Source organism: Lissotriton helveticus, chromosome 5_1, assembly GCF_964261635.1.
Source record: "Lissotriton helveticus chromosome 5_1, aLisHel1.1, whole genome shotgun sequence".
NCBI classification, from domain to species: domain Eukaryota; kingdom Metazoa; phylum Chordata; class Amphibia; order Caudata; family Salamandridae; genus Lissotriton; species Lissotriton helveticus.
The window spans coordinates 349,592,581-349,610,066 of NC_136065.1; the positions used below are offsets into that span (position 1 = coordinate 349,592,581).

Here is a 17,486-nt window from a genome sequence, read left to right on the forward strand (position 1 = left end):
TACTGCACCTTTCCAAATGCAATATCTCTGGACTTACAAGTTGGGCACCTTAAAATGGGGCATTGCTTGCGGATTTTTGTGTTTTACCTACCGAAATCCACTATACCAGTATTTACCAGCCATTTTACCCCAATAAATTTCAGAAGGGGGTGCAGTAACTACCACTTAACTTGTGATTACAATCCCTTGTCAAACCTGTTTGTGAAAAACAGGACTGTTCGTAATGAGGATCTCGGGTATAGAATGATGCACAGGTATTCCTAGTTGCCAATCTAAATATTGCATGTGGCCAGTTTAATTTTAAAAGATGCTTTCTTTGAAAAAAGCACACAGAGAGGCGGATGATTCGAACTAGAAGATTTCACTCGGTAATCAGCTAGGACTCAGATAGGTATTTGATTGGGAGCAATTGGGTAGCTCTCACTTATGAGGAAGTGTCTTGGAAATATGTAACTTTGCACCAATAACTAGAGATTTGACAAATAACTGTTAAGGTAGCAAATTCTACTATACAAAGCTGATGTGAGGTGCTGGGATTTGACATGCTATAATGCATGAGGCACAGATGATTGTCTACAACTATTTCAGGAGTCATTTTACCGCCCCATCATAGACTAGCCAAAGGCATAAGAAAAGTTTGATGATTCTCTGTCCTACTAATTCTTTGTGAATTGCATGGTAGCGATTTGCTAAACGCATTAACAATATTTAACTATTTGCTTCAGTGAGTTTTATGTCTAAATACATAAGTCTTGAAGAAATAAGGGTAATCTAGGCTGAAATAAAGTAGTTATCTAGGCACAGCTGAAATATCTTTGCATCCACTTTATGTAAATACATTCAGTAATACGAAATTATACATAAGTGATTCAAGATTAGATTTCAATAATTTCTTGAATTATAAAGTTCATTGTTCCTTAATCGAGCTGTACAAAAATGTGTGGCAGTGGCTATTCCGCACACGTGTTTTATATTTCTAGACTCTGGTTTATAGTAATATCTGGTTGCCCTTTGTTTTTTATAGTGTGCAGACTAGGCCTAAAGGCCATCTGAAAGGAGCTAAGGAAGAGATTGGTCCCCAGAAATTATTTAAATGGAATGAGACACACTTCCAGGGTCTTGGTCAGTAGCACAGGAAGTGAGATCCAGTTTTAGCCTAGTCTTCTTAATCAAGAGATGAACTGTGCAGCAATGACCACGTCTCTGCTGACTTTAATTCTTAGGGCACTCCGCAGGACGCTAATCAATGACTCGATCTTGAAGGTAATCCTGAAAGGGAAATCCTCCCTTGTCAGTGACATTTGAACCCGCCCTCTAATGTGATATGGTAATACAGCAAACTCTTACAACTCAAAAATAGCTCCGAAAATGGCAGCCATCTTTATTTTCTGAAAAGATGACAAGGCCTATGTATATATGGACACTTGACATTCATCGTGTTTGATTTCCAGCAGTGAACGAGTAAGAAGTGATGGCGAGCAGGGCCGGATTGGCCGTAGCGGGCACCCGGCGTTTCCTGGTGGGCCAGTTTTGGACCCCTGGGGAGCCGTTTTTATTACCGGGGGCAGGTTTTGCAGCAAAGCTGCAATATCTGGCCCCTTTAACAAAAGCGGCAGCGTTGAGACGGGAGTGGTGCTTCCCCCCCCTGCCCCCGGGGCTGGCCGAGCTGTTTCCCAGGGACAGTTTTCCTTCACAGTCCGGCCGTGATGGGGAGGTTGATGCTGTAGCAAGCACATTATAAATAGACCCACCCACTCACTACATTAATATTCACACGATGAAATAATAAGTTGTTACATGACATTATCAAAACCTCTTCACTCAAACAGCTGTTTAACAAAGTAACCGTCATGCATTCCTGATAAAGATGCGGCATATGCATACATGCCAAATGGCCCCAAATTATCTGTGACACCTTCAGGCCTTCCTGGCTTTAAAAAAGAAATTGCTTCCTGTTTGGTTATTGTAATTGCATTTTATGCATTTATAGGTGTGGACTTATTAGTACCTGTGTGCAAATTCACATCTTTTCCCCTCTCTTATTGTCCATAATCCTCACAAAAATTGCAGAAATTACACTTGGTGCTTGAAGTCTACACTGTTGTGTGGTATGCTTAGGCACATAAAACATTCACAAATTACCAAAATAAATTCGTGGCAAGAGGAAAAAATGTACACTTTCAATTTCAGAATTTTCATGAGCAATATCTGCTCCAAAACACTTTATCAGACAAAATAGTAGCTAACAGTAGCCCAAAAAGGGGAGTCAATGGGAGATTATGCTAACCTAATTAAAACTGTGCACACCCCTCGTTGTTAGTCCTAGTAGGCACAGTGCTGCTGACTCAAAAGTTTGAACTGGCTGAATGTGTTACAGTTATGGCCTAGGGCTTCTTGGCACCCAGGTATGTATCCGCAGGGATCGTAATTCGTTTTTGTGTTTTAACCGTAAAGAGTTTCATTAAGTTTAGAGTATTTATAAATGAAGATAGTCATGTTAATATAATTTAGAATTCTAATATGAAAATAAAGCATGTGATCATAATAAAACAAAGGAAGATACTTATAAACATATCTTAAATTATTTTCTGGTTCTCAACTCCAAAATAATTCAGAATGACACCAGGCATTTCGTAGATGTGTTTATTAAACATCTAGAAATGAGCCAACTCTAAGAGGAATCTCATAAAATCTAATTACCTGAGCCAATACAAGCAGAAAAGCAAAAAAAAGCCAGACATGCTGGAGCCTCTTCAGGTGATGGGAGGATTACTAACTAGGTGGGTGAGACACACCAACTAACCCTACTCACATTTTAAAGTGGGTGTAAATTCCTTTGCCCTTCATTGAATTCCATGATTTATGAGACAGCATCATATCCCGAGAAAATCAGGGTGAATTAGCATTACATTCAATAGGGCCTATTCACAAGGGCATTTTGGAGTGTGTAAAGTAGTACCCCTGCAGTGTTCATTCACTTACTCTTATATTGTTTTCTGAAATGGCCCCAAAACATGTAAAATTTGAATAAAATGGAAATATTCCAGCTATATTCATGTACAAATAGTACGAATAGAAACTAATGCTCCCTCTTTGCTCATTTACCAAGAGGGAGTTGGATGTTTCGTGGCCCATTCACAAATGCAAGTAAGAGCAGTGGCGGCTCCTCAATTATGGTGGAGGAGCGTCGCCCCCTCCTGCTGCGAGCGCAGCAGGCACAAACATTAATAAAGTGATAATAAGTACCATTTTATTATAATGTGACCCAGGATTGTGCTGTTACAGCGTGAGGGCAGGGGGGCGGGCTGATTAGTGCAATTGAACTATTAATGCAGCCCCCTGCCAGTGAGCATGTCAGATTGGCTAACTGTCTAGAGTGGGCCATTCTGACATGTGCACTTAAGAGCTAGCAATCCCAGAGCAGAGAAACAGTTGAGGTATTGCAGTCGCAAGCCCCCAGCCTCAAATTGAGTGTTGGTTTAGCCTGCTCCAAACCAATCCAGGATTGGTTGGATTCATTTTCCACAAGGGAGGAAGTCCTTCCCTTTCCGCTGGATCATCCCTGGTCACCATCTAAGAGAGCAGAGAGACCGCAACGAGACCCTTGCGTGCGAGCGCAACAAATATGGTGTGTTTTTTGGGCATCACGGCACACCATATTTTAATGTTGCCAGCCGCAACTTGTAAAGAGGACTCAAAAGAGTACTTCTCTAGTACTATTTTTCCATATTCATAAATGTTTTTCTGAATCAGCCCCAATGTTTTCAGGTCAGTAGTAGATGAAAGAGTGTGTTGGTGAAGGAAACGCCATTAAAAAAATTAAAGATGGGAGCACTCATTTGTGTTAGAGTGGATAAACCATCAAGCACCACATATTTCGCCAGAGGATGAATGGCCTATAGAAGCTCAGAAGGTCTCCTGTTTGGGCGGAGCCTATGCCAGACTCTTGGGACTGTGAAAGAGTCAGTTATGCAACAGAGGCAAAGCCTCTTTATATACCTCTTCATTTTCATATTTGCTGCTCTCTACTGCATTACCCGAAGGTAGAGTTCTCCAAATTGCCTTCAAATCAATTGCAAAATGGATACCGTGGCACCCCATTCCAGAATAATAACTGAAGGTGTCATTTGCACTCCATCCTATTCTCAACTCAGTGCACATTAAATCACTGAATTACATTTGCAGGTGCTTGACATAAAGGAGCGACTTCCTCACTTCATTATGCTACAACATCTTTTGATTTCACGTGGAACACCATCATTCCTTCCACTTTAGATTAAATAGATTGATGGTTGACCTCTTCTGACCTCCATAGTCAAATATTCATACCCAAATAGTCTCTGGTTCATTTGCTGCCCTCCCAACCCCTTGATTAATCCACTGATTTTCACTTCAGTTTGCGATCTTCGGGGTATATTATCAAGAATGGGCTTTACATTATCACCGCTTTTATCGGCAGGAAACTGCCGATAAAGCGGCGATAATGGGCTTGATAATGTGCTCTATGAATACCAATCGAAGCCCATGTAAGATGTCTTTACATCTAACATGGGCTTCGATTGGTATTCATAGAGCATATTATCAAGCCCATTATCGCCGCTTTTATCGGCAGTTTTCTGCCGATAAAAGCGGCGATAATGTAAAGCCCATTCTTGATAATATGCCCCTCCATTCCTTAACATTTTGCTAGTATCTTATATATTTGTTATTTTTAATCAGATGCATGGCCTGCATGTCCAGCAGATTTCTCCGCATTAAAAGTTCTGGGTAATGTACAACACATACATACAAAAAGGTGTCCACCTAGAGAATCGTTTATGGTGAGCTAGGCAATGCTAGTCCTTACTATGGCACAGCTTTCCTAAATAATGAAATTTATATTTCGACGGACTGGATATCTGTTACTGTTGCGATGAAGTAACCCGTCCGCCAAGTTCTAAATCAGGCCCTCTGTCTCTGACAAATTAGTGAACCCACTAACATCAGGATGTGTATGCGGCTGTACAATTAATGAATCCATCCTGGACTTGTGCACTCAACTATCTAATGCGATATGAAAGTGATCCTGAGCAAGTGGTGATATAATTTTCACATTCATTGGTTAAGACAAGAACCTAATTGGTAAGGACTTCCATAGACAGTAACTTCAATAAAACCACAGTAAGTACTTTCTTGTCAATGTTTATTTGTCAGTGAGACAAAGGAATAAGGCTGCTTCAATGGAGCTCAGCCAACACGTTTCGCCCCATGCGTTGTCTAGCCTTCTGTCTGCACCCTAATACTTTACTACAGTTTATAAAGCTTTTACATACAAAAAGCTTCCCAGTGCCTCTCAAAGAGGCCTGAGTAGAAAATGCTGGTGTGTTTGGCAGAGTGCTCCGCGTTCAGTCACTTCATTTGAGTTAACACATTTATTTGATGCGTCAATGCTTGTTTTGACATATTGAAGACAAAGGTTGCAGCACTTGTGTTTACATCCCTTTCATTCTCATAAAAAAAACAATGGAAAAGATTGATTTCTGCTCCCGCTTTATATGAATTAATGTTTGCGTGTTCCTTAGTGGTCATAAAACCCATTTATATGGCAGTTGCTTTATTTTTTTCTGAAAATTCATGGTTTCTTTACATATCTCTGCATGCCACCAAATGGGGCACTTGAGCATTTAACTCACTCCAGCCCAGCTCTTCTGACCTCACAGTCTCATTGGGCCCAACCAGTTAGGAAATCTCGCCGTGTCCCTCCTGGCTAGTGGACTTTTGTAGGGAACTGCTGGGTGGGTGGGGATTGAGGGCTGCTCGATAGCCCTCCCCGCCCCCCTACATCACAAGCTATCTTGCAAGGACAGGATAGCTGAATTTTACTAAAACCAAAAAAGGTTTCTGAAAAAACCTAAGTGAAAGGTCTGACTCTGCACTTAAATTAAACCTCCTGCGGTGAAAAAGTACTAATTAGGTGCGGGTGGAATTTTAATTGCACTAATCTAATTTACGTAATTTACAACATTTGACATTATACATTTTTACATGAAATGCCACAAAATCACACCCTTTCGCATCTTGGCGTAATTGCAGGACAATTGGGTAAAAATGCTATTGTGGGAGCATCCGAACAAGGTAGACGCACAAACCATGAGTGTCTCGTTTGTAGCACTTTTGGGGTTTTTTTGTGCTATATTTTAAGTGCAAAGTGTGTCCTTGTCCTAATGTCTCAAATTAACGCAAATATACATCCCTCACTAAAATATATCTAAAAATTCCATATTTACGCTCTGCATCATTTCTCTGAAAATTTGTGTAACTGCTCAAAGGGAAATTTATGCGAATTTCGTACGCCCCTAAAATTGATTAAAGAAGGGACTAAGATTAATGTCAAATAAGGGTTACATTACATGAAATGAGCATTTTTAACACCGCGACCTTGTTACAATCTCAGTGCCCCTTGGATGAATATTGATGGGGCACACGAGGAAAAATTGGACCCAGGTCAGGCCCAGGTGAGGGAGCCTGCTGGGAGGGATATATAGTGATTTACGTTCTGGGGGTCGCCCCCGCCACCCTGCCTCGCATCAGGCCCCTGTGATGGCCGCTAATGGGCTCATAGCTCAATGTGTGTGATCAATACGGCCTGACACGAATGGATTCCCTGTGAAAGTGAAGATTGTGACTCTGACATCGTCGTCGAGGCGCCGTAATTCAAACAGGCCTCGTCGCCAGCTGTTCACTTGGAAGAAGAAAGCCCAATAAATCATAAGCAAACTATAACAGGCGAGAAAAACACCCACCCCGTCTAGAAAAAAAACCCTGAAAGAATCTGCTTTTCTTGCTTATCGAGCCACAACGTCAAGTTGTCATGGGAGCTGCAGTAACTGTCTCGGAAGGGCTCGTACACTTGAAATATGGCGCAGGGGAGCCCTGGTCTTGTGAAGAGATGCGCAGCCTTTGTCTCCGGGGCTCAGACTCCTCGTAAACGCCCTCTGTGCGCACCAATAGCCTCACCCGCGGCCTGGGATCTACGTTCGGGATAGTCCGGCCTGGCAGCTCCCTCTTCTTAGAAATAGGATATTGGCTCACCCCAATAAAAGCGTTTCATTAGCCGACGTCGCTCCGTCCCTGTCACGCATGCAGCATCCGGCCTTAAATTGGCAGCTGTTTATATTGTTTACGATTCCTGCTCCAAGTGCTCCTGCTCACTTATTCCTAAACTCACCCCAGTGTTTGCACCTTTATGGACTGTGCCAGACTGCACGTCTTTTATAAAACAGGAATCCGTGAGAGAGATTGTGAGAGTGACACGGTCACTTGGTTCAGGGTGGTCCCGGATGTGACGTAGTGCAGGGATACATCCTTATTGCTTAGGCTCCAGGGCTGACTTGATGGATTACAGCCCAGGATCACACAGTTGAGTCAAAGGGGGGACTGCAAATAGATCTCAGGTATTGACGTAGATAAATTTCAGAACAGCAATAATCTTGCCTCCTGCACTCCAATAAGTATGGTCTGGCAATTTAAACCCCAGAATATGAGTTTGCACGTGTGTCAATAATGCATGTCATCGCTCATTGGCACAGTCCACAGTCTTAAGAAGATCCCTATTAATTTAAATATCAAATAATTTGGTAAAGGGTGTGCCTTAGACGAATGACTTCAGAGCACAATACATAATGTGAGCGATATATATGAGTGGGTTTAGTTCACCCTGGAGGCCCTACATTTAACCACAATATGCCATGCTTTTACAAGTTGTTGATTGTACAACCATCATTGGCCACCGGGTACAGCCCACTATCCTATGGACTTTGACAGTTAATACAGTTCACAATTGTACACCCCTAAAAGTATTGAGTTAAATCACAGTATAAATACAGAGCAATATCTAAGTTGTACATTGTACTGACGACTAAGAAAATACCATAAAGTACAGTTCTTCAATGCTGATCTTGTTTCTGTATGCTTTACTTGGCTATGCTCTCCATATTTTCAGAGTCCATGTTGGTGGCATTTTCAGAGCACATGTTGGTGGTATTTTCACAGTCCATATTGGTGATAGTTTTAGAGTCCGTGTTAGAGGTATTTTCACAGTCCATATTGGTGGTATTTTCAGAGTCCAGGTTGCTGGCATTTTCAGAGCCCATGTTGGTGGTATTTTCAGAGTCTATGTTGGTGGCAGTTTCATAGTCCGTGTTGGTGGCAGTTTCAGAGTCAATATTGGTGGTATTTTCAGAGTTTATGTTGGCATTTTCAGAGCAGATGTAGGTGGTATTTTCACAGTCCATATTGGTGGTAGTTTCATAGCCCATGTTGGTGGTATTTTCAGAGTCCATATTGGTGGCAGTTTCAGAGTCTGTGTTGGTATTTTCAGTGTCCATATTGGTGGCAGTTTCAGAGTCTGTGTTGGTGGTATTTTCACAGTCCATATTGGTGGTAGTTTAAGAGCCCATATTGGTGGCTGTTTCAGAGTCTGTGTTGGTATTTCCAGAGTCCATATTGGTGCTTGTTTCGGGGTCCATGTTGGTGATTCACTTAGCATGGGTTGACAGTGTATGCTGTTTTCAGCCGAAACATCTTTTGCCCCTTTTGGGCGTCCATGGCCTTTTCAGGTTAGAGGAGTGATAGAGATGTGAAGAGCATCAAACGAGTAGGCAGTGCAAAAATATCGGAGCGGCCATCAGGACCTTGCATGAAGATCTCTGCATGCTTGTACGGAAGCCGAGAGATTGCCAGGGGCTCATCATTAGTCATCAGAAAAAAAGGTATTCCGGTCTCTGAATGAAATTAACGTTCATCATATAAAATCCAAATAACACTGCCTCCTCTGGGACACCCTGAATAAAGCTCTGTTACAGGTAATGTGTTACCAAGTGTTGGGTGAACTCAAACTCAAACCCTTAACAGCAAATCAAGACAAAGCTAAGGGTTGTTGTAAAGAGCACATAAATAAATGTAGTTATTCACAGCTATGAAATGCTCTGCAATAACATATAGACAATTTTTGCACTTGATGTTGGAAGAAACCCAGTGGCCGCCGGTCCAGATCTGTGGTGGCAGACAGGAGAGGGGGGTAGGGGGTCTAACAAGATTTAAAAAAAAGAAAAATACACTTAACTCCTGCTGAGCTCTCTCACGTCATCCCTCCTCTACGTTAGGCCGAAGTCGCAGAACAGGAAGCACATCCAGGCTCCCCTGAGCCAATCACAACACTGCAATGCAGCATAGTGATAGATCTGAGCGCAGTAGTTTGGCAGTCAGATGGGGACTGGGGACCTGCACATTTTCTCCACCCAGGCTGTAATGCAGCCTGGGTGGAGAAAAAGTGTGCATGACTGTTTAGCCGCCTACTCAGGCTTCCCAAAGCGTCATGCCAACTTCAGTGTGCCCACCACTCCTCACCCTGTCAGCCCCACCCCACCCTGCCAAGCTGCAGCAGCAGGACAAAATACAATGATAATAACATCCATTTATTATCATTTTATTTTTCCTTTCTTTCACTGCTTCAAAGCAGTGGGGCGACGCTCCTCCTCCTTAGAGGAGGAGCCACCACAGAAGAAATCACATTGTCACAGAGTTCTGTATTCAGTTTAGCTGAGAGCAGTTTTATACATCTAGTGCTATGCCGGGCAGTCCTGTGTCCGTATCTGTGTCCACCTTTGAGGGCGTGCCTCTTCTGCATATGTTATCTATGCCCCTCAGAGTGTCCACACTAGAGCTATGACACAGAGGACTTTATTTTGGATCGGTGGACCGGTTACTCTGTCAAAACATGATGGATATCCCCTTCTCTCTGTGACAGTGCCACAAGTTATCATACACTTATAATCCGGCAGACAGGACAGCTTCCATCTTTGTGCTGGAGTATTCCATACACCAAAATAAATTAGGCCCATAATCATAACATGAGTGATGTTTTAAATATACCATGGAACCTTTCCAGGATTTCAGCCAGGCGGGTGGTTTGATTTTGGGTCAGTCCCCCTTTTATCTGCATACTACACTATATAGGATAGGGCTATGGGTCAGCCCTCTTCAACCGCTGACTAACTCCATGAATGACGCCATTATACTTCTTCACATGGAGTGCATCGGCACACAAACTAGTTCCCTTAAGTAGCAGGGACTACTATGGAAATGTATGATTTTTGAGACTAAACATATTTTTACTTTTTTGTTGTGATGATTTTTGATTACTGAGGGCCCAGCAGCTTTCCCAACAATAAAATGCAGTAAAGTTTTGCAAAAGCGATAACAAAACAAAATAAGCATTAACAAGGCAAAAGTCTGGTGGCCAACTCCTGCATTAATGGCTTTGCCAACGCTTGTTTCTTTGGTGTTGGGTGGACTCTCATCCCTGGTTCCATGTTAACTGTTCCATAGTGAATTTGTCAAATAGAACCTCTTATTCTCGAATTTTTCAACCGAATCTTTGTTTTATGCTCTTTGTGTTTTTTTATTTACTGCCTGACTCTGTCAATACATGTTTTGCATGACAGGCTTCTTTAACTCCTTAGCTGCGGCGGCTATTCTGCCGCAGCGCTAAGGGGGAGGCGGGGCCGCGCGGCGCTCCCGTACTCGTGACGGAACCGCTCCATCATGGCCCTCGGGTGAGCTGTGCTTGTGACGGAACGGTTCCGTCACGGCCCCGCCCGCTCTTCAGAACGCTCAGCGCAGGCGCGGAATTCGTGCCGCCCAGGCGCGGCGAGTGGGCCGTGCCGGAACCGTTCCGTCACCAGCACAGCCCGCCCGAGACTCGTGACGGAACGGTTCCGTCACGAGCACACAAGGGGTTAATTTTAATAATAATATTAATATATGTTTTAAAGTTGGTTGTGTCATCAATCTATTAAACTTTTTTCCTTTGAATATTCAGAATACAATTTACACTAGCTACTAATACAAAACAAAAAGCTCATACATTATTTACGTTTTTCGTGCCAGGCTTCACGTCATCTAAATAGCACTGCATACAATTCAGTGTTAACGGTATGCATAGAGATTTCGAACCATGGAAATTATTGAACATCATGATCATAACAAAGCCATTTATGACACATGCTTTCCTCAAGGGCATTGAAAACCAGCAAGCTTCCTCAAGGAGATTTTTTAATAAATGTTTTTGAACATTATTGTTCAGCTATCACAATGTAATCAAAGTGCAGGTGCAAAAATATCAGCTCTTCATCTGGTATTATTAAAACTGTGGTTTGTCATGTCTCATCCAAAAGATATGCTCGAAAGTCTGAGCAGAAAAATCGTATTTTGGTCTCTGCAGGGGCATCTCTAGAAGTTTATTTTTTTTCAGGTGGGGGGGGAGCACCCAGTTGACCGCACATACAACTAATGGGACCATCTGATATCAGATTTCTTAAAATGTGGATACAGGCACATAAATGTGTGAATATTTGAGACTGTGCTTCTCTGCTTCCACTCATTAAAGCTGATACCTGTAGTTTCCACATCAAGAAGTATGTGTGTGTGAGGGTGAGTGTGTGTGAGATGGAGGGATAGCACGTGAGAGAGAGAATGTGTAAAATTGTAACTCAGCCTCATTCAACAGGGATGTTAGCATTGGATCACATCATTGGGAGGTCTCGTTTGTGAATCTCACTTTTCAGAATGTCCACCAGAGCAAAAACTTTTCAACCTGAAGGCTTATCATTTGGAGCTGGAAAATCCTGCAGTAATTTATGGTTTTTTTTTTGTTTGCTTTAATTTTTTTAAATAAGATAGAATACATTATGTCTCAATCGAATGATTTTTTTTGCTCTGGCCAGACATACATTCTATGGGAAACATATCATAGTCTGTGTTCATTGGTGTCTTTTCTCCTCTGTTCTTGCTTTACCTAATTAAAGTTAATCCTCTGTTCTATCCTGTTCTCCCACACTCTCTGCTTCTCTAGTTAAGAACTGAAAGGACATGCGAGTTCAGGTAAATGGCTTCATCGATGGACTCTTGGTTGATGCGAGAACAAGTTTATGCTTTTACCTGTGCTTTTGGGTGGGGATGTCAAATTTCCAGAAATGTTAAAGGCGTTGAAAAATATTCGGAGGAAAAAAAGAAAAGTTTAGTTTATATTCCCATATTTTCAGTGTGAATCTGCTTATCAAAATAAGCGTAGCACAATGTTGTCTTGATTCACAATGAAATATTTTATATAAAATATCCCAACTTTCCAATGTATTCATATTAAAACACTTTAAAAACAATTCTGGGAATTCCCACGTTTTTTGGACTCCAGTTGTTGCCTTTTCTGTGGCCTGCCTGTGTGTTGTGTTTGTAACCCCTTTTCCTCAGCATGTAAAAATTGAGATCAAATAGATATACTTTGGCATGACTATATTGTGCAGCAGCAATCAAGCCTATGGCATGCTGATATCTGGACAACAGACCAATGGAATGTATCTCTGGAAGGCTATTATTTTCGGTTCCTAAGCCTGTGGCTGTATGGCTTTTATCTCTCTGCCAAGCCATTTGGTAACACAAAGTCAAGTAGTCTTCATAGGGTCAAACGTTTTCTTTCCAATTATTGCCTTCGAAATGCGTGTGTTGGAAGATCCTCCGGGAACTGGTGCCAGTGCACTAGACTTCCAAGCAGGAAATCTCCTTTGGCTTCCATTGTTCTTCCTCTGTTTTATTCTGTCATGGTGTGTGCAATAAAACAATTGTATAATTACAATGAGGTCTTTGGTGTCTGGAGACTACCTCCAACCCTTAGCTAAGGGAACTGTAAAGGCGGAGGTCCAGAAACAACTGGATCAGTAGAGTGTGTTGTTTATTCCACTCAGTGCTTTAACCAGTTTTAAGTTTGACATTCCCAACATGTCTTTTTATTGAACCAAAAAGAACCCTGACCCTTAAAATCGTTACCCTCGTCAAAAAGTCTATTTGTCTAATCAGTCTCACCTAGAGCCACTGGATTTTTAGGATAATATGACGTTGCAAAAGTCCTTAATCTTACCACTTCGCAAAATATTTTTCTGAATGACTAAATCCATCTGCTATGTTAACAGCGAAATTGGTTACTTTTTTTAAAGGAGGAAGGGAGGGGCCTTGCATGGCTGTGAGAACACTCCCGATGCCATGCATAGCGTGCACACACGGCTCAACTGCATTTGTGATGGTTATCCAGTGTTGTCTGCTTACCACTGATTTCTGTGCTGTCAGAAGTCTCTGACAGGATTTGTCACCACCACTCAGTACAGTGGTGACACTGAATTCCCTGCAGTCTGATACCCCACTATGCTGGTGGAGATATCCAGCTGAAGGAATTATTGTGAGGTCATTGAAACCAAATTACACCTCCAGGGTAGTCGCGTGACCTCCTACTTGTTTGCAAAGTCCATGATTCGGCAAATAAATCGGATTTCGCGGACATAAGTATTCACTTTGCCCTCCCCTAATCGTGATGGTGTGGTGATATCACAGTATGTAAGATGAACATTTAGGAAATTCAATAAAAGTACGATAAAGATTCCTGACTTTAGGCAAGATCTGTTGTAATCTTAAGAAGATTCCATGACATTACCCTTGAACTCCACTACATCTTGCCAACCTCCACTGGGAAGGGCTGTTTAGTTTTTTCCTTTAATTACTGTTTTTTTTTAATCTGTATGTAGATTGTGAATGTGAAGGCTGTCGGAACTGTGCACCTGCTAATAAGTAGATGTTCATAAACACACTGATGTGTCTTGTGCTTCACAGAATCCACCAACAATTTGTTGACCTGCTGGTCTGGGAACACGCTAGCAGGTTATAGTACCCTCCTATCTGGATCAGTGTTCAGTAGGTGAATTTAGTTAGAGCTATTAGTCAGCATGTGCATGTTAATGCCAAATCTACTGTAATGTAATCATTTCTTTGCTGCTTTATAATCATAATTTTTGTTCCATTTTTAGGTATCCACCAGTATTCTATCCACAAATCGGTCTCCTCATTGTGTAGTCTAGAAACGATCGCCGAGGAGCCCACTACTGCCAAGGGAAAAATGTGTACTGGTACAAGCCTTGCTCCTCATGTCTCCCCTGTCTGGGATTCCCACCAGGGCTCTCCACCAGCTCATATGAAAGAACATAGAGCCGAATGTAATAGTCCATATGGCCAGCTTGGAGATCCCTCCTCTGCGTCACAAGAGCCCGTCATCTCTGCTTCAGTGGTTGAAGTCAAGTCTCCGAACAAAGCTAACTTTGAAATCTCCACCAAAGTGGACTGCAATAACAGTGTAGAAAGATGTCTTACTGACCAAAATGGCAATGTGCTACCATGTAGTGATGTCAAAGAGGACTCTGATTCACTTGTTTACCTCCACATAAACCAGGACACTTTAACACCAAATTGTGCTGCAATGAATTCTTCTGCCAGCTTCAAAGGGAAAGAGCTAGCAAATAAGGAACTGTTAAGAGTAAAAAAGCTGTCTCTGCCATCTAGGGAGACGTCGAATGCCATGCATGAAAATCCTTTTCAAAATGGTGCGAAACTGAACACGGAACCAGTTAAAACTTCACTAATTGTCCCGTCTGTGAACACTCCTCCAGTGCATCTCTCTGCATCTCAGGTTGTGCCACGTATGCTAGTAAGAAGGTCTAAAAGTGAAGGGCATGTGACTTCAGCCACAATAGCGGAGGATGAGTGCAAGTCCCCTGTGGCAGAAGTATACTATGATGCCACTGTCAATGATCGGATCTGGAGTAAGTTGGATGCCGGTAACCACCGGGACAGCATGTCTTCCTCTTCCAGCATGTCATCCAATGACACAGTGATTGACATTTCATTACCCAATCTGGCACAAAAGAGTCTCCCCGACCTTGATAGCAACCACCTAGACAACTTTGAGAGCATTCTTGTTAAAAACAGCATGCGACCAAGGTCAGCTACAACATCAGGAGAAGAAATGGCAATGGTTTCCAAGAGTAAATCCAACCCCAACTTGAAGTGTAGCCAGCAAAATGATGATGAACTCCGCTCAAGACCTCTGACCAAAGGACCAGAGGGACCAATGCCACCAATGATGACAAGGAGACACACATGGAGCAGACTCTACATGGAGAGTCTTAAGCAGTCTTCTTCTAGGGGCAAAGTGGAGGAAGACAAAGCTGCAGCCAGTCAGACCAAGTCCAAAAGTCTTGGGGATCTAACATCAGATGATATCTCATGCAATTTTGAAAGCAAGTATCGCAGCATAAGCAGAAGCTTTTTGCCTCGCTCATTGAGGGCACAGCGTCAACCGGCCCACATGAGGACCTCTGCCAAATCCCAGGATGACCTAACTGAACAGCTCAGAAAACTAACCAGTTTCCAGCAAGAGAATGACATCACTTCACCCACTGGATTTGAGCCAGTTGAATCAGAGGCGGATGGGCTGTGCCCTCTTAGAAGAACTTCATCACGGAGCCAAAGCCGTGTGCGGTACATTGCCAACAGAGCCAAGCAGGCGCAAGAGAGGCAGAGGCTGCAGAACATGGGCCACTTTAATGGTACTCCCATTGAGGAGAGGGGCAACCCAGAGGGGGCCTGCTCGGTGTCAAAAGGGACCTGCACAGATTCCGTATCATCCCCTACTTTTGGTGTTCAAATGAAAAGCCAAGAGAATCTGATTTGTGACACAGATGTCTTCTTCATGCTCAAGCTATAACACAGTCAAGGGCTGATCAATATTTGCAGAGACCAGCTCATCCAGGATTCTACAGGCCATCCCACAAAATGGCCTATTACGCCTAGAGGTCTTGCCAGGATATGTAGAGTTTAGCTTAGCTTTTATCAGGCAATAATTTTGTGGACCAGCCTCTTTTATTTTCTAGCATTTCCTGTTTCATAAATCAGTGATATGTTTAAGAATAAAAGTTTGGTGTCCCCATACTCTTTCACTCCACTCCATTTCCTCCTATTGATTTGAGGGAATAAGATCCCTATCTGAGAGACATGGTGAATTTTAAATTATACCTCAGATATTTATGAAATTACAGAATTTTGGTTTATGTGAAATTCACACATTTTCTCAAAATTTCACATAATGCAGTTTGCCTTTAGGGTATTGGTTCATGCAAAAAAGTGTTGCTAAGAGACAATTTCTGGTAAAATCAGTCTCCTGCTGTTTTTTTGTCTGATATTGTTTAGGTGAGATATACACTTGTATGAAGAAAGTAAAAAAAGATACTGGAAAACCAAAAGTTCTTCGAATTTAGAGAAATGTTGGAGAATAAAATTGTCAAATTTCACATGCCCCTACTATTAACCCCACCTTGTAATGCAGATGAGATGTCTCGTGAGAAAAACAATCTTACCTAACATTTGGAGGAGAAGAAAGGCCAAGGAAGCCAACTGACTAAATAGAACTTTTCTAATTTCAGTGTCAAGGTTGCTAGAAAGATCTACTGATTATCAAAATAAGCTGTCCCACTTGCTAACATTATTTGACATACTCTAACCTAAACTGCACATAACCTGGAAGAAAAGTAGCAAGAAAACATCCAAGCAAGCACAGATGGTCTCTTTTGACAAATTACTATCTACAAACTGTACCTCGAGATCGGAAAGTGCTTCTCTGTAAAGTTTTTAAGTTGCCAGTACTTGAAAAGATGGACTTGAGTCATTGATTTGACTAGTTCCCGGGACATTAAACCTGGCATCATTTTTTTTCTCCTATTATGAGCTCCCCCCTTCTAATGGACTTTAAAGCACAAAGGTTCTGCACAAAGTCTGAAAACAGAGCCACCAATGGACTTCTTTTTTGTGCGCAATAAGAGCTTGAAAAGGGAAAAAAACTGGAAAAAACCATTGCATGTGTTGAACTTGGAATGCCAACAATAGAACTGTTATCGTTCCATTTGAAATGCTTAACGGGGGTAAAATAAACACCCCTTCCATTTTTGTAGTGTCTACCATCACTGCAATCGATGCCATGGTGTCTCCTAAATACTTTATGTATAAACTTTGTATATGTGGTATTTTAATAATGCTGCTGTACATAGCACTTTCAGAGTAAATAATTTACTTTGTTTTGCACTGCCATGCAAGATTTTCAATATACTGAATGTTTTAAAGAAAAAATATATATTTAAATTTTTAGACAGAGTGCATATTAACATTGAAAACAATTTTAAAAAGAATAACCATTTTTAAAACCTTTAATTTTTTATTTTTTCCTCGAGGATTTTCAGTTGTTTCATTACTCTTGAGACACATTTTGGGAGGGCTGGGGCGGGTGGGCTGGGGAAATGTTTCTAACCGAATGCAAATCTGAAAAGGCTCATTCATTTCAAATCATGTAGATTCCCATGACATGTTTTTTTTTGTATTTGTTTGTAAAAATTATTTTCTGTATATGGAGGCATTTTTAAACTATTTGTACTGTAAAAGCATCTGACACTAATCTAAATAAAAGTATTTAACCTTTTAAAAGTGATGCTGCGTGCATGAAACCTACATTAAAGTGTTTACCCCCAGAGCAATGGTGGGATCCCTGGACCTTTTAAAATGAAATGGCTCATTGTACAGAG

At 41.8% G+C, this 17,486-nt stretch overlaps 1 protein-coding gene across 1 annotated transcript in view; it reads left to right on the forward strand.

Moving 5' to 3' along the window:
* PLCH2 (phospholipase C eta 2) overlaps nucleotides 1-17,389 on the forward strand; it is a 631,566-nt gene extending 614,177 nt beyond the window's left edge. Inside the window, exon 23 of the mRNA XM_078642469.1 lies at nucleotides 13,890-17,389. Within this exon, the coding sequence (XP_078498595.1) occupies nucleotides 13,890-15,622 (1,733 nt within the window). The 3' untranslated portion in view covers nucleotides 15,623-17,389. The remainder of the gene's footprint in view (nucleotides 1-13,889) is intronic.
* The last annotated feature ends 97 nt before the right edge of the window (nucleotides 17,390-17,486 follow it).